The sequence below is a fragment of the Coturnix japonica genome, chromosome 2 (genome assembly GCF_054131305.1).
Source record: "Coturnix japonica strain WE chromosome 2, WE-NBRP24, whole genome shotgun sequence".
In the NCBI taxonomy this organism is placed as follows: Eukaryota; Metazoa; Chordata; class Aves; order Galliformes; family Phasianidae; genus Coturnix; species Coturnix japonica.
The window spans coordinates 117,461,776-117,480,690 of NC_140664.1; the positions used below are offsets into that span (position 1 = coordinate 117,461,776).

General features: G+C 40.1%; 1 protein-coding gene across 5 annotated transcripts in view; it reads left to right on the top strand.

Moving 5' to 3' along the window:
• The window catches only part of SLC25A13 (solute carrier family 25 member 13), an 85,779-nt gene that overhangs the window by 65,376 nt on the left and 1,488 nt on the right, over positions 1–18,915 (top strand). For all 5 annotated transcript variants that reach the window (XM_085538606.1, XM_015853598.3, XM_015853599.3 and 2 more), the window contains 4 exons: positions 6,156–6,296; positions 15,763–15,901; positions 18,001–18,159; positions 18,248–18,338. In XM_085538606.1, the coding sequence (XP_085394732.1) occupies positions 6,156–6,296; positions 15,763–15,901; positions 18,001–18,159; positions 18,248–18,338 (530 nt within the window). The remainder of the gene's footprint in view (positions 1–6,155; positions 6,297–15,762; positions 15,902–18,000; positions 18,160–18,247; positions 18,339–18,915) is intronic.

An 18,915-nucleotide genomic window follows, 5' to 3' on the forward strand; every position in this document is an offset into this window, starting at 1 on the left:
TGCAATTTTATTTTATTTTTCCCATAGCAGGGTTGGTCTGTGCTCATAAAGAAGCCGTGCTCCTGTTAGTTTCTTTGTAGGCATGTTATTAATGAGCTATTGCTGGAAATTCTCACAAGTTGTATCTGAGTTTTGCTTATCTATATGAAGCAGTAGCAGGAATTGCACTTCTGCTCAGACTAATTGCAATCCTATTTGTGAGCATTTTAAGTGAATGTTTGAAGGGGCTTGCTTTGCATTTTATGGACATGTGGACATTAACAAGACTTGGTGATTACAGCTCTGTTCACCATTCGTGCAGCTCAAATTAAAACCTCAACCAGGCCAAGAGAAGAAGTCTGTCCTCATAACACAAAGATTAGCTGGGGAAAAATGCATTTCTGCCTGAGTAGCATGAAAGCTGTTTCTGTGCTAGCCTGGCCCGGGTAGTGAAAAGCAGATGATTGAGGGCTGAGGAAATCTCCTCATGATCTGAAGAAAAGGTATTTACTACATGAACTCCCATTGCTAAAGAGCATTATCAGAATTCTGTATAGATAGGGCTGCAGATGAGAGGACACAAAATAGCACAAGATGATTTGTCTAGTTTTTTGAAGCCTGGCCTTTATCTGAAGAAACGTAACACAGAACCAACCTTTTGAGAACCCAGTATGATCTACCCTCGACACACAGTGCCATGTAATTAAGGTTTTCACCTTTGAAATGTATAAGAAAAACAGTCACTTTGGACAGCTGTCTGTTACTCGGCATCTCTTCCGGTGACAGTGAACTCCATAGTGAAGCTACATATGCAGCCACTCAACACAATTAATCTCATGGTTTTGTGACCTTAGGACATACGAACACCAAGACTCTCACAGGTAGTTTGGAGCACTGTGGTGGCACTCTGTAAATCTGGCTCTTCTGATCTTGTTCTGTCATGGAGTTACATGTGAATTTGTGATACATCATTTAATAGTTCTGTGGCTTAGTTGCCTCTTGTACAGTGAGAATGGTGATGCTTCCATTCTTCAATCCTTTTAGTACATTTTTAATTAGATTATTTACTTTAAAAAATATATTTATCTTAACTTTGTGTTCGTACAATGCTTAGTACTTTTGGAACTCTGACTTGAATTAGGACTAATCTACACTAGCAGATGCACAGGGACACAAGTTGCATCTGGCTGGTGGCAAGGAGTAATATCCTGGGACTGAGTGCAGTAGCCCATATGACTGAATATGGTACAGAGTTGACTACAAGTTTTGGATCTTGCACCACTTGGTCGCCTTGTAAATCAAATGAGTAAGCAAAGCATTGCAGACAATTTCTTTTGCAGACGCTGATTCTGGATAATTGTATAATACTATACTTTTTTTTTTTTTTAATGGTTGCCATTAATTGCCATAATTGCTGTCCCTGGGTGATATTGTTGGAAATATTAACACTCTAACGGTGGTAGTAGTCCTTTTATTTATCCATAAGCTTAGAAGATGGTATGTGACAAGTTAGGTACAGAAAGTCTAGGATAACCCTAAACACTCTTAGCTGAAAACAGGAAAAACGTTATGGCTTGAAGGTAGTAAATAAGGTCAATTAGAGGTGCTGGAAGAGCTAATGATCAATAGTGATGAAAAGAAAAGAATCACAACCTAATACCTTCTTTTGGGACAGAAAATACAGAATTTTCTTTGTGAATTACAAGCTGTATTCTTTTCAGGATGTACTTTAAGCTTTCAAATGGAGATTTGAAAGCTTTTGGAGAGTTAGATCTGGTCTACTAATTTCTTACCTAGTCTCATAAGGGCACAGAATGCACTCAGATGAAAAAGAACATGGATTCCTTGCCTTAGTGTAATGAAAGATGTGAAAATCTGTTTATTTTCCAGGAAAGTTTATTACAAGACTATTTGAATACCTGAAGAAGTAGAAAGCATTCCAACTCCAACTGGAGTGTTGTTAAGCTAGATGCTGTTATTCAATTATTATTATTATTATTATTTTTATTATTATTATTTTTTTTTATTTTGGTACAGAATGGATTGTATTTCTCCGTCAAGAGAAAAAAAAAAATACCACAACTATTTCTGCTTCTCCCTGCTGTTCTATAAAATAGGAAAGTAGAGGGAGGAATGTGATAGGCATTACTGTATGACTGTACAAGGCTATACCGCCATCGAGAGGTGCTGGGTGATACATCAAGTGCAGAGTTGAAGAACTGCAATAGTGGGAGAAAAAAAACATTAAAAAAACCCTTCAAATGTGCATATGTAGCCTTCCATATGTTAAAACACAATGAAGATTTTGTAGGCATGTGGATTTCTAGTGATCTATGTATGAGCAGCTCTTGGGTGGTGCAGGTATTTCTCTTTGATTTTCTTGCTTTATATCATACAAGACCATAAGTGCTTGTGATTAGGTCAAATGTTAAATGCTTTTAGAATAATATGAGCCCTTTGTGGGACCTTTCAGATAATTATGCACCAGCTCTAGGTATTCACTCCTATAAATGAGCCAACATACCCGTTTTTATTTAATCACATGATAATAACTGGAAAGTAATAAATGTGCTTTTCCAATCAGATCATTTGTTTATTAAAAGCAAATATACGATTGGAAGAGGTGATAAAGAATTCAGAGTTGAGGAGATTCAGTGTAGATAAATTAATGTTACTGGTAACTCTGGTAACTGTCTATATTCAAGAGTTTATAAAAGTTATCCCATCGTTATCCCATTTTTATGACACTTAATGGAGAAATCATTAAGAGCAACCTGATCTTAAACTATGTTTATTCTGGCCAAGAAAATAGTTTCCAGGTTCTTACCTTTGGGAACATATTTTAAATATAACTTTTAAATGAGGTGCACTTCTAACTGTGAAAGGTGCCAAACAATGTTAATGTTCTTCAGCTTTTTGCCAAATAAAATGAGTGGGCTGATAACATTGATCATGTTTTGTGTGTCTTTTCCTCACCAGTTTATACCAGCACCTTGAAGAGGCTAAAAAAAAACAACAACAAAAAAAGAGATTAATTAGATTTCTTTCATTACATTCACTATGTAAAAACTCAGAAGACAGAAACAATGCTATTGTGATTCAAGATACTGATTTGGAGATCAGGATATCTGGCGACTGTTACTAGTTGCTTGTTTGAGCTTGGGGGACACACACACAGGGCATACAATTAACCTCCTTACCTCAAATCCCCTTCTTGTAAAACTAGAGCCATTGTATTTCCCTCACAGGAGCGCTGGGAGGAAATAACCATTAATATTTATGAGACACTTGCATACTGTGATGATGAATAACGCAATAGGAGTTACCGGTACTAGACAAGCAAGAAATCATTTCATTAGACAATATATAGTAGCCATCTCCAGTTTGCTTCCCCTCCCTTTGGAGAATAGGGAGCTGCAGTTGCCTGCATGGATGATTAAATAACAGGCTGATAAAAGCTCCCCATGAGGTGACTGTACTTGTTACCATTGGAAGTGCCTGTGTACTCACTGGTATCAAACCATCTTTCATCTCCATTGCAGGGTAGGGCAGGTGGTAAGGTAATACCCAGACCTTCTGTCAGGTACTGTCTGGCTTATCACCTTCAATTACTCATCATTTGATTTTTGATGTGTATCTTCCATCAAATTCAGAGGACGACAAAGGTTGTGCAAAGAATTCTGGAGTAGTACCTAAATAGTTTTGTAGAAGAACTTCAATGGAAATTTCCAGTGTCTTTTGTTAGAGGTCCTGCTTGGGCAGCAAAACCAGTAGTATTCACATCAGCTGTTTAAGTGTTTTTGGTAATGCCCAGTGCGTACAGGTCTCAGTGCTTTAAAAATTTGAATACAGTGAGCCTGATTGTATGAGGTGGGTAAGTAATAGCATCCCCATTTTTCAAATAGCAAGCTGAAACAGAGAGAGTCTTGTGTGATTTACCCAGAGCCACAAGCATGTAACACTCCCAAGTACTGCCGCAGCCAGGCTGGACGTGCAAACATAAACATTTGTGTGTGCTAGCTCTTTAAATACTTCCCACTCGTTAGAATTCAGAAATTATTTGCCTTTATTCTCTATTAAAAACAGGTCTGTTTCTGTTTCCTTTCTCTAAATATGGCATTCACTTATAAACATTTTATAGATTTTTAAATTACTCAATGTTTTGGTACATTAATAATCATCAATTAAACTTAATTTTGTTGTCATCTTCTGAGTATTGATATGGTTTTCCTGTAGTGAAAATTAAAGAAACACTTCCCATGGAGCCTTCGTACAATGAAATGCAAGAATATCACACTGAGAGAAAGTAGTTTATTTGTGCTAACATAGATCTGTTGATAAGAGTTTTTAAATTAATGTACTTTAGAGGATGACTGTGGTGTAGCAAACTTGCAAATGAATATTAGCGCCTTGCAGTTGGGATTTTATCATTTTAAGAATGAAAATGATGTGATGGCTGTATGAGAACACTTACTGTTTGTAATAATAAACCAAGATGTTTATCACATAGGAATCTATAATTCATCAGAAAGACCCATCCAATATTTGTTTTGATTTTGAGACCTTGCTAGATGCGTATACAAGTAAAAGATAATGTCTTGTTTTGGTTTGCGTTGTTTTCTTTTTTGAGTGCTGACTTAATATGTTTTAAGTGCAAACCTGAAGCCAGGATACGTGCCAAATAATTTATCATCCTAATTTCTGATGGCAATAGGAACAGCAATTTTATATGTACCAGGATTCTGGTTTGGTAAATGCAGTTAAATTAAATTATGCCAATTTGAAAGTCAAAACCAGTTGAGTTACACATGAGCATGCTTTTTCTGGTCAAAATAGGAAACATTTGGGATATTTGGGGGGTTATGTAAAGACTTTAATTTGTAACCACACTGTGTATGCTCAGTCTAAGTGGTAGACAAGAATAGTTGTTCGTGCGATTTGCCATTTCTTCAGCACATTATTTAAACCATATTACTGCGCCTATTTTTTATTTTGAATGATAGTCGATCTGAGCTATGATTAATTCTCTTAACATTTGGATAATTTAAAAAAGATGTGCACATAGTGTTTACATACTAGACATGGCTGGATGGAAGTGCTTTTAAATACAATTTATTTTAGTCATTGCCTTCTAGAAAAGAAGATTGTTTTGTTGTGGGGAGGGTTGCCCTTTGCATAGTCTGTCATTTCAGAGCCTAGAAAAGAGCGTAGCTGCTGGGCCGTGTAATTAAGAAATTAACAGAAGTTAGAATGACTCTGTTGAATTTTGGCCACATGGAGCTCTAATGAGTATTTCTAAATTCACTCGGGTTGTGTCATGTAACCTTTTTTTTTCCTCCTTCATTTCAAATTTAAGCATGGATCTGTTGGTGTACCCAAATGGTAATGCCTTGTGTCACCTGTTGTGAATGAGGTGAACTTCAATAGAACTGGTGCAGTCTATAATGCTTGCTACCACTGTGTTTTAAATCTGACTAGTTTACAAGGTCAGTTCAGAGGTACCTTACCAACAAATACAGACTGACACCTTTTAAACATTTAGCAGTTCTTGATGAATGGAATCCTTCAGGCTTTAGACCTTTGTTATGTGGTGCACAAACTATGATGTGGAGCTCAGACTCTTGAATCAAACAGCATTTAGTGACACTGAAGCTAGTTATTTCAGTGGGGTTTTAGAAGAGGAAAAATATCTGCAGTTCTGGTTTTTGGAATCCATGTATTTGTTTGTGAACTTGTGCCAAAATAGAAAAAGCTTCTGCCAGACTCCTACTCCTTAGTAGTACGTTTTCACTAAGTACCAGCATGATCTTCTCAGTTTCTTTACTCGATTACTTTTTTGCTTTATTACTTGCTTTATGATGTTCTTGGCTTGTCAGTACTGCATGAATTGATGTTGGTGAATACATTCTTGCAGCAGGAATTGAGGCAGTTTGTGTTTGATGTACTGCAGTGTCCTGCAGTGGCTGACCTGCTTCCTCTCTGTTTCCTGACCATTCATCTCAAGTGGAGTAGATTTCTTGCCTTGTGAGCTGCAGCTTATTAACTAATATTAAAATTCACGTCTGCTAATAGCTGAACTGATGGCAGCAAGATTAAAAACATCTCTTGTATGTAACAAGACATATGTTGCAAATAATTCAACAAGTTAACATACTGCCTTCTACTTTTAATTTCAGGCTGGAGGTTCTCAAGTGATCTTTACCAATCCGCTAGAAATTGTCAAGATTCGATTACAGGTGGCTGGAGAAATTACCACTGGCCCTCGTGTTAGTGCCCTCACTGTACTACGGGACTTGGGCTTCTTTGGTCTCTACAAGGTACCTACTGTTTATACATAAATGAAGAGTAAATTGTGAATATTTCAGATCATTTCATTGTTCTGAAAAACCTTTGAGAATTAACATAATTGTACTTCTTTTTAATTCTTTGTTTTGTGGTATTATAACTTCATTATTTGCTCCTAATTAAGGGAAGAAACTACCTTGTGATTTAAATATGTGGCTCTTGTGAATCCTACTAAAATTTCTTTCATCTTTTCAGCAGATCTGGCTGTAAGTATTGTTGATTAAGGATTAGTTTATGTTTCCCGATGCTCTGGTGTAAAAATAGCCTTATTTTCATCTGCTTTTATTATAGAGAGCTTACAGTTGCGGAGCTGTGTTTTTGCTTTGCTCTGTTTGATTCAGCAACTTTCCTAGGTGCCATCGTTAATCTGGTGGTGGGAATTAATTATAGCACAAAAACTAGTGAGGAAATACGGATGGTGGGAGCCCAGTGCGAAAGTAAATTCCTACTGCAGATTTCCCCTTGCTAGTCTGGAAGCACATTACCACAAGTAATACTGGAAAACTTACTTTCATGAGTGTGGCACAAACTCTACTCTTCTGCTTTCTCCATTACTGTTCTCACATATATATGCATAAATATCTAGAAATAAAGTTGGATTTAATGTTAGGCTGATATGCACACACACAGACAGAAGGGTTAAAAACATCTTCTGTTGAATCTTAACGGGGTGTGTGCTGCAGACAATTTAAAGGGCAGACATACTACCCTCCACCTGTAGATAAGGTGGACAAGATATGGAAGGTCTTGGAATACTTTGAAATACCCGTTATGCTCAGAACAAAAATTAATAAATTCTATACACCACAGAGCACCGTATGGTGCTCCTTCAGATTTTGCAGCCTGCTCTCGAGAAGAAAGCTTCATGCTGTTTGTCCCAGTCTTTGTAGTGCAGCAGGCAGTTTTCTTCCGTTTCTCATTTGCAGCAGTGCAACTGTAAACTTAAGATGCTTCGATAACACCAAATGAACCCCATCACCCTCCCCACCAATATTTAAATGTCTTCCACATTTTTCACCCACAAGCCTTTTAAATCGTTCTTTTAACATTACAAAGAGGAAGCCTGCCCGGGAGTAGATGTATGTATGCTTTGGCCTGGTGAGAAGTGGCAGGTCTGAATAGGATTTAATGGGGAGTCGTTTTTCCCTTTAAATCGACTTGCTAATTTTTTAGGTGTTTTACTGAAGCTGATGCTATTGTGTAAACTCCTAATAAATGACATTATGGTATTGATTCGGGTAAGCATTTACAAGTGAACAGTCTGCATCCCTGAGGCTGTGCAGGAATGGAGGGCAGCTACTGACTTGTGCTTGAACTGTTGTAAATAAAATGCAACGTGAGAAAGAATGACCAGCTAATTTACTACGGTTAGTGTTTTTTCATTTGTTTTTCGTGATGACTTTCTGTTGGTTGCTCAGGAGTGTTTGCTGGTTTTTTTCCCCCATTCTTAGATAGTATTAATGTGTTATGTCGTGCTATGACTTATTTGTGATTTCTGGAGCACATATTTTGGGACTATTTGCACCTTCTGAATGTGAGCAGTTACATCTCAGCTTTGCACTGGGGCAGGCACTGTTCTTTAATCACAATCTACGTAGTTTCATTGGTTCGTTCATTAAGCCTGTTCACCTCCTTAAGGCTTTCAGTGTAGCTTTGTCTTGCATCCTTGTGAAGATGTGTCCAATGCCTCAAATGTATTTATTTTAGTTGAACTTAGGAAGAATCCGTACACATTACTGTGGAAGGACAAGAACTGATAAAAGTTTTACAAAATAGTTTTGTTTGTGAGTCTTCAACTTTGTGTTATGTGGGTCTTTCCAGGTGTTTAAACACTCCTGTATGTTAGCAGTGATTTAACCAAATGATTCACTCGGTTTTGCAAGTGTTGAAAGCAAATTCTAGACTTTTCGTTTCAGGATTTTTCATTTGAAACAGATGCTTTTTAATTACGTCTCTATTTAGTTTTTAAACAGACCAACAGTTAATGGTAAGATTTCATGTTGTGGTCAATAACAGGGTTTTGTCCTTTTTTTTTCCTGTTTGGTATGAATCTGGTTGTGGGTTTTTTTTGGTGTGTGTGTGTTTTTTCTTTCCTGTGGTTAGTGTAGAGAAAGCAAAAGTAACAAGAATGAAGTGTTCCATCAGCTTTGTTTGTTTCAAACGCATAATGTTCTCCCTTTTTGATCTGACCTGGTAGAAATTCTCATAAAACTGCCCTATGAAGGGTTCAGTGCAGTTTTCTACAGCAATTTCCACCACTGCTCAGTGTCTGAGCATGAGAAAGTGACTGCCGGAATGATTCACTTCTGATGTCTGCATTAATGGCCATTAACAAGCATCAGTAGAGCTGTGTCCCTAGAGGAGGCCATTGGATGGAATGGTTCAAGAAGCTGTGCAGAGACAGGATCCTCAGCTGCTTGCAGAATGTTCTTCAAGGTCTTGCTTTGAGTTGGAATGGAAAGGGATTCCCTCAGCCTGACAGTTGCCTGCTGGAATGTGTAGAAAGCAAAGATTGATGACCTCACTCTACTGCTAGCAGTGGAACAAAATGCACTTGTTAGAGAGGTGAGATCAGTGGAGCAATAGCACATACTTAATAGGAAGATGGAGTCCAGAAGTTGTGGTCTTACGTTGGAATTAGTATTGCCATCATGATGATTTTTCAGAATAGGAGCACAGGCATATCTAAGTATTTTTCTGTGATGAATGAGAGCTTTTCCAGTCACGTCCATATAAGCTCTTAGCAGAGCAGGAGTGTTTCCATTGCTTGTCAATATGAGATTACTTCTGTACTGAAAAGCTACAAACCTCTTAAATCAGGAATGGCCATCCAGTCTGCTGTACACTGGCTTTTCTGTTTCTCTCTCTTCTTCGGTGCTGTTTTGTTTACTGTGTTGCAAGGAGTGCTTTAAAAATTGTTTTCCCAGTTCAGAAATCAATCAGCTTGAAAGCAGTTCTGACCACAACAGACCAGTCCAGCATGTTCTGTTTAGTTCCTATGAGTCTTGCTAAAATGTACATTTAAATTTAGGTGAAAAAAATCATTGTGTTCCATGTAGTAGTCAATATGGATGAATGTACTTCCATTAATTACAACTTCAGCCAGAAGAAGCAGAGTTATGCAAGTCAGTCCTGGCTTCATGAGGCAAATGCTTGCATGTCTCAACAAGGTCTGCTGTTTGTTGTTTGAATCAGTATATTTTCTGTTAATTTCTAATTAGGAAATGCATTTTGTAGATTAAAATTCCCATACTTCCCTGATACAGGTAATTTCAGTGTTTCTTTCCTTAGCAAAGAAAACCACTGCACAGATAAATAAATCTTATGTCTTGTGTCAGTCGATTAACAAAGGAAATGTTATGTAAATCTTTGCATCCAGCTGAAATCCTAATTATCACAGTATTTTAGTCTAGACAAATTGCATTTGATGATCAGTGAGAAGCTAGGTCACAGTTTTGATGTCCCTCTGTATTCAGGAGATTAATATTCTTCTAGATAACTCCTTGTTGTGTTAACATGGTGCTCTACTATGATGCTGATGATGAAACAACTCACAGTAACACTCTGTCAAGATCTCTGCTCTGTGTACTGCTGTACTTTGTACAGCAAAGTACAGATCAGGACATCTGTACTTAGTGTTTGACCACCTTTATAGATTTTAAAAACACAACCCAAACCTTTCCTACCAGAGTTGCTTTCCCCACACCCTCCCTTTAGGTAGTGGAAGAAAGCAATAAATCTCTCCTTTACCTGCTGTTCTCAGAGCTGAGCACACTGAGTTCCTTCAGCCTCTCCTTCCTCGCACACTATGGGCTTCCTGCCCACCTTGACAGCTCTGCACCAGATTTTTCTCCATCATGGCAGTAACCTTCATGTACTGGGGAGCCCAGAACTGGACACTGGACTCCAGATGCAGTCTTCCAGTGACGAATGGAAAGGGAATATCAGTTCCCCTGCATCCTTGCTAAGGCAGTGCTGTGTGTGGCTGTCTTTACTACAGAGGCACTGCTGACCTGTTCTTTACTTGTCCACCAACACACCTGGACGTTTTTGGAGATCAGCTTTCTGGCTCATCAGATTCAGCCTGTACTGCTTCAAGGTGCTATTCCAATCCAAATACAGGGCTTTGCATTCGCTATTCTGAAGTTCATGATGTTCTTGGCAGCCCATTTCTCCATGCTGTGAAGGTCCCTGTGAATAGCAGCCTCACAGTTCCCTTCTTTGTCCTGAGCTACTGATAGACATGGAAAAGCATTCGCAACTCACTGTGTCCAGCACCAGCTGACCCCTGGCTATTCTGACTCCATTGCTGCATGCCCAAGCAGTGTTTCTGCATTTCTCCTGGGTAGATGGCCCCCAGCTCACCTTCCTTTTTTACCTTCTGCATCTCAGCTCACTTGTGAATGCCTCATTTATCCATGCTATTCATTTTATCCATAATTGCCACAGTAAGATTTGACACATACGACTTGTTAGGTTAACTGCTGGGTTCGATCCTCAGAGTTCTTCAAAGGTAGAAAGCAGCTATTTTTAATTTTTCTGCCTTTATCTCAAATTCAGAACTGCTTGCATAAGGAAGTATTTCAGGACACCCCGCTTATTTGGGGAGCACGTTGTAGCACTTCTGCAGAAGACATTTGTTTCCTCTGTTTGTCTTATTTCTGCTGGTAATTGTTGCTGTGGAAGCACTGGGGGCATGGAAGCTTAGGGATGTTAAATTCATCTGTTGGTGTTCTGTAGATGACAACTATTCTTAAAAGTATAAAGACAGTGTATCCCAGTCAGGGAAAGTATCATTTATCCCTAACTCAAAATACCATTTGTGTTGGAAGAAGTGAGAAAAAAATACATGTCTAATTTTCAGCATTTTTAATACATCTCTTGTAATTTCTGATCACAATAGAATACTGAAGCGATCGTACAAGATGAGGTGATGTGTTTTGTCTTCTACCTGTCTGTCACAGTAATGTGCTTAAGGTCCTCTTAAAGTCAGTTGAATTTATATTCTCTTGGTTTCCAGGGACATTTGTAAATTGCTTGCTTAAATACACTTATTTTGTACTGCATAGAAACTCATATCCATAACAGATTTAAATGGGATTTTTATTAAAATAATAGTTGTAGAGTCATAGAGTATCATGAGTTGGAAGGGACCCATAGGGATCAACTACTTCTATGAGTAATCAGTTCTGGTGGATAGTGCTTTTCTGCATAGTGCCCAGTGCCACTCCCTAATTTTGTGCAACAGTTATTTCTGTGATGCCAAAGAGATGGTAAACAATAGGGTTTAGTAAATGATCCTTTGAGGAAATGACACATCAGTTGTGGTCATGTTTATGATTACAATTCCTAGAAGGTATTTATCTCATATTTGTGCCTTGGCTGATACTGCCAGCACAGCCTGCGTGTCCAAAACTAGTCAGAAAACCTTCCAGTTGTTTTAATAATAACTTCATAAACTGGCATCTGCTATGTTCACCTGGAAGATGTCATCTCAGTTGGCAGTATGTACTAAGCTCTCACCTGGCAGCTTTTGGTAACATCTTAGGTATTCCAGCTCTTCACATTATAGGTTTACAGCAGGGTGATAAACATGAAACTGAGTAGGAAAACAGTTGAGTTATATTAGCTTGCATCCAGCACACTCATTTGTGACTGCGTTCTCCTACATGAGAGCCTGCTGTTCGGGAGGTGTATTTCCCAAAGAAGCCCTTTACCTGAGAAGTTTTGCCACTGTTGTCCGCAAAATGCATTTGAATTGCTGACTTGGTATTTGGAATGTGTTTTATTCCTCTAAGCTGATGTGCTGCATCAGTTTCATGGATTGGTTGGAGTAAACATATGTGAAAAAAAGTGGGTAGCGGCTCTTAAGGCAATGTCATTTTACAGCAGAAGACATTACGGCCCTCGCAAGCAAATGCCTGTGGTGCTTCTGAACGCTACAGAACCTGTTAGGTACTGCTAGAGCTCTGATTCCAAAGGGTTAAGTCTGTAGTAAAACCCAAGAAGAATGCAAAATGATCAAGAAATGACATGCTGCCTATTGTTTGTAGCTATAGGATCAAAATAACAATTATACATGCCAAATAAATTCTAAACCTGTAAAGGAGAAAAAGAGGGGGTGGCTGTAAGTACAGGTGCCAGAAGCATTAAATAACCCTCTCAGACAAGGTGCACCACTGTTGTCTTGAATGCTGCTAGGTCCCCCAGTCTGGCATTTTTCCCCTGCACCAGACAATGTGCATTCACTGCAGGAGACTCGGGTAAGCCTGCGTCTCCCAGACCTGCCGGCTCCTTGTGCCCAGCCCGACACAGAGGTGCCTTTGTCAGTATAATTACCCTCCCCTTGTAGTAGAAATAGTTTGTTTAGAGCCTTATTTGCAGGTAGAGCTGGTATAAGCAGGAATTAGCATGCTAAAGAACCTGCCCCAGCACAGACTTGGGCTTATTTATCAGAATCTCTGACAATCAGAGGTTGGTTTTGAGTTTGGTTTTGTTGTGTGTTTTTTTTTTAACCTCCATAGGTTCATTCAGTGAGATAGCATCCAAGATTAAGAGCTTTCAGGTTGTTAAGGAGCTCGAAGATGAGAGCCAAGCCGCTGTTGCATTAGGGAGGCACATGTCATGGTGTGTAGGATCTCCCAACAATTTCATGCCTGGCAGCTTTGCACCTTGGCTGCCAGAATAAACGCGAGTGGATGATCCTTACAGCTTTCTGGGGACTGATTAAAACCCCTTTTGGCTTTCAGCACGTTGTCCACATCAAATAGGTGCGAGAAGTAAAATAAATGTTGCTTTTGCTTTTCAAGATACTGCAGCCAATCTCCCTAAGCCTTCCTAATTGGCCTAGGCTGGTTGCGGATGATTAACTTGAAGTTAAACGAGGCCTGCTTTTAAACATGCTTTCCCAGACTTTAAGCAGAGCAATGGGGGGAAACTTTAGACTGTTGTGATATTGGAACAGGGCCAAATTGGGTTATTATTAAAGTGGATCCAAGTTTTGATCCAAGGTTTGTTTACACTCAGCCAACTTAAGTTGATGGACATCCATCCTCTCTCTGTGTACCTGAGTGTGCGTTATTAGTGATATTAGCAATAGACCATTTCTGACTGCTGAAAAAGGGCCTTTTAGTGAAGGGGGAAAAATATTTAACTGCTCAGATTCTGCAGAGAGTTGCGTGCAGTCGGAGTTCATGGATTTCCATACGTTATTTCAACTATGTAGAGATATTTCAGAGTATGAAAAAAACGCGGAGGAAAACGTGCACAGAGTTTAATGGCAGCATTGCAAGGAAAATAAAAGTCATGTGCCCTGAGGGTAAACGCAGCGAGGAGATTTGCTCTGAGGAGAAGTATGCTCTAAAAATAAATCCTTGAAGCAACCATCTTGGTCTGAGAATGTTTCATTAGTGAGTTTCGTAATGCTTCTGTGAGATGAATACAGTGCAGACATTTGATCATTAAGAAGTTGTTTTCTCATGCGGAGCTGGGTAAAATCCTAACCTTTTTTCCTTTTTTTTTTTTTTTTTTTTTTTTCCTTTTAAATGTTAAGGCTTAAAGGTAAACTGTAAAACAGGCTTCTGTTGGAGGACAAGGCCAGAACTTCTGTGGAATGTTAACTGCAAGAGATCTACCTTCTGCTTACCCTGTGGGTGAAGTGTAGGGGCTGGATAGGTAATTGAGAGTCCAGCCCAGCACTGGCTTTGTTTTGTGCCTGGTAACTTGGTCCTCTGCAGTGCTTTGAATACCTATGTGGCATTTTCCTTAAGTCCTGTTCAGCGTGCCTGAGGAAGGCCTAACAAGAACCAGTGACTGGGAGCATAAATCAGACCTATCCAATTACGCAACAAGGCAAACCTTCATAGCGGCAAGAGGAATTAACCTTAGGATGGACCGCCAGGGAAAATGGTCAGTTCTTGGTCTGAGAAAGTCAGGAAGGAAGCTGAGAGAGGTCAGGGACAGAAGGGGGTTCCAGCAGCGTGATTTGCTCCTGGCAACTACGCCCATGCCATGCAGAACATCTGATGAGTGGATCTAATGGCTGGTTTTAGATAAAATCTTCATTTTCTCAGAGGTGTTCCTTGATTGCAAACTACGCTTCTTAGCATCTCCTGTGAACTGGCTGACAGGATCTGTTTTTACCGTAATCCCTCCTGCCTCACCTTGCCAAAAAGCATCTTTTCAGCTTTTCTGACACCTTGCAACTCTTGTGTGTTCACTGGATAACCAGCTTACATCAGCACTCCGATTTCACTGCTATTACTGTACAAGCCAAACTTACAGATATGTCCAGGCATGTAATTAGATTTAATTAAATTCTGTGCAAATTAGCATGTCACCTGTGAAATACCTGCTGCCAAGCCATGCTCCAGTAGGACTGTACACCAGAGAGCTGTAGCAACAAGGGCACCTCAAGAGGGCTTACTGAGGAACCTCAAGGAGTTTCACTGCAACTCCGCCCTAGCTTCAAAGCAAGCAGGCTTAGCCTCATCCACAAAGCATTTCCTTCTGAAGCTTGAAAGACTTCACTGGTTTTCCAAAGGCACCTCCTGTTTCTGTCTGCCTTCCACACTCAGTCCTCGTGCGTTCAGACTCTGGTGTCTGGGATCCCCATGTTGAGTAAAGGCAGACTGCAGGTCCCTTTGCTATCGGAGTGTGGATGTTATTTGGTATTTCATTTTCGTTGACCTACTGCAGTGGCTTTTTCCATTTCCTCTTGCTTCTACCCCCACAGTTTTTCTTGGCTTTTTTACTGTCCTCTTATTTGAAGCCATTGTACTGTTAACTGCATTGGTTGTTTGTAGCACTGAAGCAAATTGGTAGCAAGAGCTGAAATGCAAACTGTATCCCAAATCGTGTACTTCAAAAATCACAAATAAATCTTTGTTGTTGCTCTGTGAAAGGGTTGGTGTTACAGCCCTACTTAACCCTCTTTCCCCTGATACGTGCTGCATTATCAATTGCAATGTCTGCATGGATGTATGGATGAAGCACTGTTTTCTTTGAAGTATTTTTTGTAAGTGGGAATGAGACGAAACAGACTTGTCCTGTGACTCTTCTTCAAACATACCCTGAACTTCCTCTACAGGCACATGGCTCAAATGTCAACTGCTTACTATTCTACAAAGGTGTTACCAGAGCTTGTGCCAACACACATTTTCTCTATTACCAATAAGTGTCTACACTATTAAGGAGTGAAGGAGAACAAGTAGACAAGATAAATATAATGATAGAAATTACTGAACCAAAAAACAATACACGCACGCTACTCGGCAGAGTGAAATACATCTATCTTACAAAAATTTGAGAGGAGAAATTGCTTTTTCTATAAGCCCTTAGTGACAAAACAAAAATTATAATGTTGCTCTGTTCTCTGGTATTCGTTTTCATCATGTTAAATTTGCTCATTCCCAAAACCTGTTCTCTTTTTCAACACAGGGCGCTAAGGCGTGTTTTTTGCGTGACATCCCCTTCTCTGCTATTTACTTTCCCTGTTATGCTCATTTGAAAGCTTCATTTGCCAACGAAGATGGAAGAGTGAGCCCTGGAAATCTGCTCTTGGCTGGGTCAATAGCCGGTAAGTGCCCAAACTGCTTTCTGTGTGTGCTCGTGTTGCACCAGCAGTGCGGTAGTTAGAGCACATTTTGCAGCCTTGTGCCCAAATAACATAAGGCTGCTATGCTAGAGAAACAATCTGAGGTTAAAAATAAAGATCCTGCAAGTTTGGGGTATATTCATAATGTTTAGGGGGGGAAAAAGAAAAGAAAGATTGAAGTTTTGTTGTCATGTATCGTCTTGTGACGTTACTGTACTGTTGGCTTTGGCTGGCTGAATGACTGGCAAAGTTTTTTGTTGGAATGGTTTATAAATGAAATCACTGAAAATAAAAATATGATGGATGTGCACGTCAGCCTTGCTTTGCCCCAAGAAAGCTGAGAGGAGGCCACAAGAATCCCACACCTCCAGCACTGGCTCCAACTCTAAACATGCAGGGCCCTCTGGTACAACGTGTTGTGTCTGCTGTCTGTATTTGCTTCCTTTTTGTTGTCAATGGGGACACACGCAACACAACACACACATCACCTGGTTGGATCTGCTGCTGTTTTCACTATTCACCAGATCAACCTGTTGTGCCGTGGTGTTTTCTGAGGAGATGATGCTAGTATCAACAACAGGATATCTCTTTAATTTGCTCCATTTGCTTACTGCTCCCATGAACTTCCTTCTTCTATTTTGTCTCATTCTGACTGTGTGCTCCTCAGGGCAGCGACCTGTAAATGTTTTATTTGTCTATGAAGTCTTCTGTGCTTTTTACATAGCTCTACAAACAGGATTAAAAACAACAAAACCAAACACACACAAAAGCCCAATAAAACTTGCTTTATACAAAATATCCTCAGCAATAAGGAGTGAGGAATAAGGAGATGGCAGTCAGCGTGTAGTAAGCAGAATTGTTTCTAAGTACGTCCTTTGGTTTTCCTTCAAAACACTGGTTGGCTTTTGAAGAACAAAAGTCCAGCTTTAAATTGAAGACTCAAACCAATATCCTAGTGTGGGTGAGGGTAAGCAAAGAGGAATTTCAGCCTCTCTGGAGTTCAGAAACCTTCACTGAGTTGTAGTACTTGCCTGCCAGGCTGACCAGTGTGCAAGTTCAGTGTGTGTGTGTCATTTTGGGGGGGTCCAGGAGAGGAGGAGGAATTCTTTTGGTGATATGTACTGGCTTCCATCTCTCCGACGCAGTGTGCAGAAGGATGCTGTGGTGCCTGAAGCCAGACCACACTGGTTTGGACAAAAGTTGTTACAGAATTATTAAGCCTTAAAAAAAAAAAAAAAAAAGCAAAAAAAAAAAAAAAAAAAGAAAGAAAAGAAAAGGAGATTTATGCATCTACATCTGACCAAGTTGGTTTGGAACAGATGCAGAATGGAAAAGTAATAAAACCATGAGAGACGCTGTCTTCTGGGTACAGTCTCGATGCCTATTTTTTCTTTCTTTCTTTTTTTTCTGAATTCTAACCATGGGCAGAATCCATTTGGACAGGGATGATTTCAGAGAGTTTGCCTGTTGGTAATTTGGCATTTTTTACTTTCAGCTGATTATCTGCCAGGGTAAATTTAAATCTTCCTTCAAGTCTTCTGCCGAGGATGTCAGCTGTGACTTTGCAGCTGTGCAATCTGCAGTTCCTAATGAGAAAAACGAACCTTCTTTTAACTTTAGCTCTCATGCCTTGCTGAGCATGCACGGCGTTATCAGCTCTTGGTAATGCTGTTGTGTGGGGATAAGGGCAGTGTGTGTGTACAGGCTCTTCTAGCACAGTGTGCAGCCAGAGTGCCAGGAACCACAGTGAGGCGTGAAGAGGAAAGGGAAAGATCGACCTCACCTCCAAAAACATTGTGCTTATTGACTATGCAAGTTTCTGGTTAGCACTGAAAAATCCAGCCTATGCCTCCCAGCTTGACAGGAAGCCTGTGATACGCTTTTTCCTCTAGGAGAAGCTTTCTCTGGGTGAGGCCACGTCCACAACGGCTGCCTCCTGTTGCTTGTTTTCCTTCCCAGCTTTGCAAACCTTGCGTGCCGGGTTCTGCTAATGTAAGGATGAAGGTTAACCCTGGGGAACTGCTGTCTGTAGTATATGGAACAAGTCAGCGATACCAACCCAAAGGTTTCTCTGTCTCCAGGTATGCCTGCGGCCTCTCTGGTGACTCCTGCAGACGTCATCAAAACAAGGCTACAGGTAGCAGCCCGGGCAGGGCAGACCACTTACAGCGGCGTTGTCGATTGCTTTGTGAAGATCCTTCGAGAGGAAGGTCCGAAGGCTCTGTGGAAAGGAGCAGGAGGTGTGGAAAACAGCTTTGACTACTCATTTTCTTTTTTTGTTTCGCTTTGGTTTTGTGTCACTTAAGGCCTGTTTTGTTTTCTTTCAAGCTCGCGTGTTTCGATCATCTCCCCAGTTTGGTGTAACTCTTGTGACTTATGAACTACTGCAGAGATGGTTTTATGTGGACTTCGGGGGAGTGTAAGTATGTGGTGTGTGAATCTGCCTGGGAACCCACAGTTGCACTGGGATCTGGACACATCTCCATGTGTCTTTGGGCAGAATCGGGGCTAACTATTACGTAGGGGACATTGCAAAGGTTTTGTCCATGTTATTTGAGCCACGTTACCTCTGGTGGAAGATAGGATGATATTCCACCACCTGTATCACAACAAGGCATTACCACATTTTATGTCACCATTTTGATTTGGGGACATGTGTTAGTATGAATGGAGACAGCGAAAGGCTAAATAACGGGGTGGGGGTAAAACTGCTGGGGATGTGTCATGCTTAACAAGTTGGGATGCACTCTGCATTAGTCCTCATTAGTGTGGTAGAGGAGCTGCATCCCTTATCAAGCAGAGTATATGACATACAGAAGAGTCTATAAGTGTCACCAGGTCCAAATACTATTTGTTGGAGCCTCAGCTCTGCCTCCTTTGAGGACAGTACATAGAAATGTGCATACTGCTGTTTTAACACAATTACCAGCTGCAGCTGCAGATGTTTATGAAGCTTTGGGGGCAACAGAATGCTATCGAAGAAGTTACTTAAACTC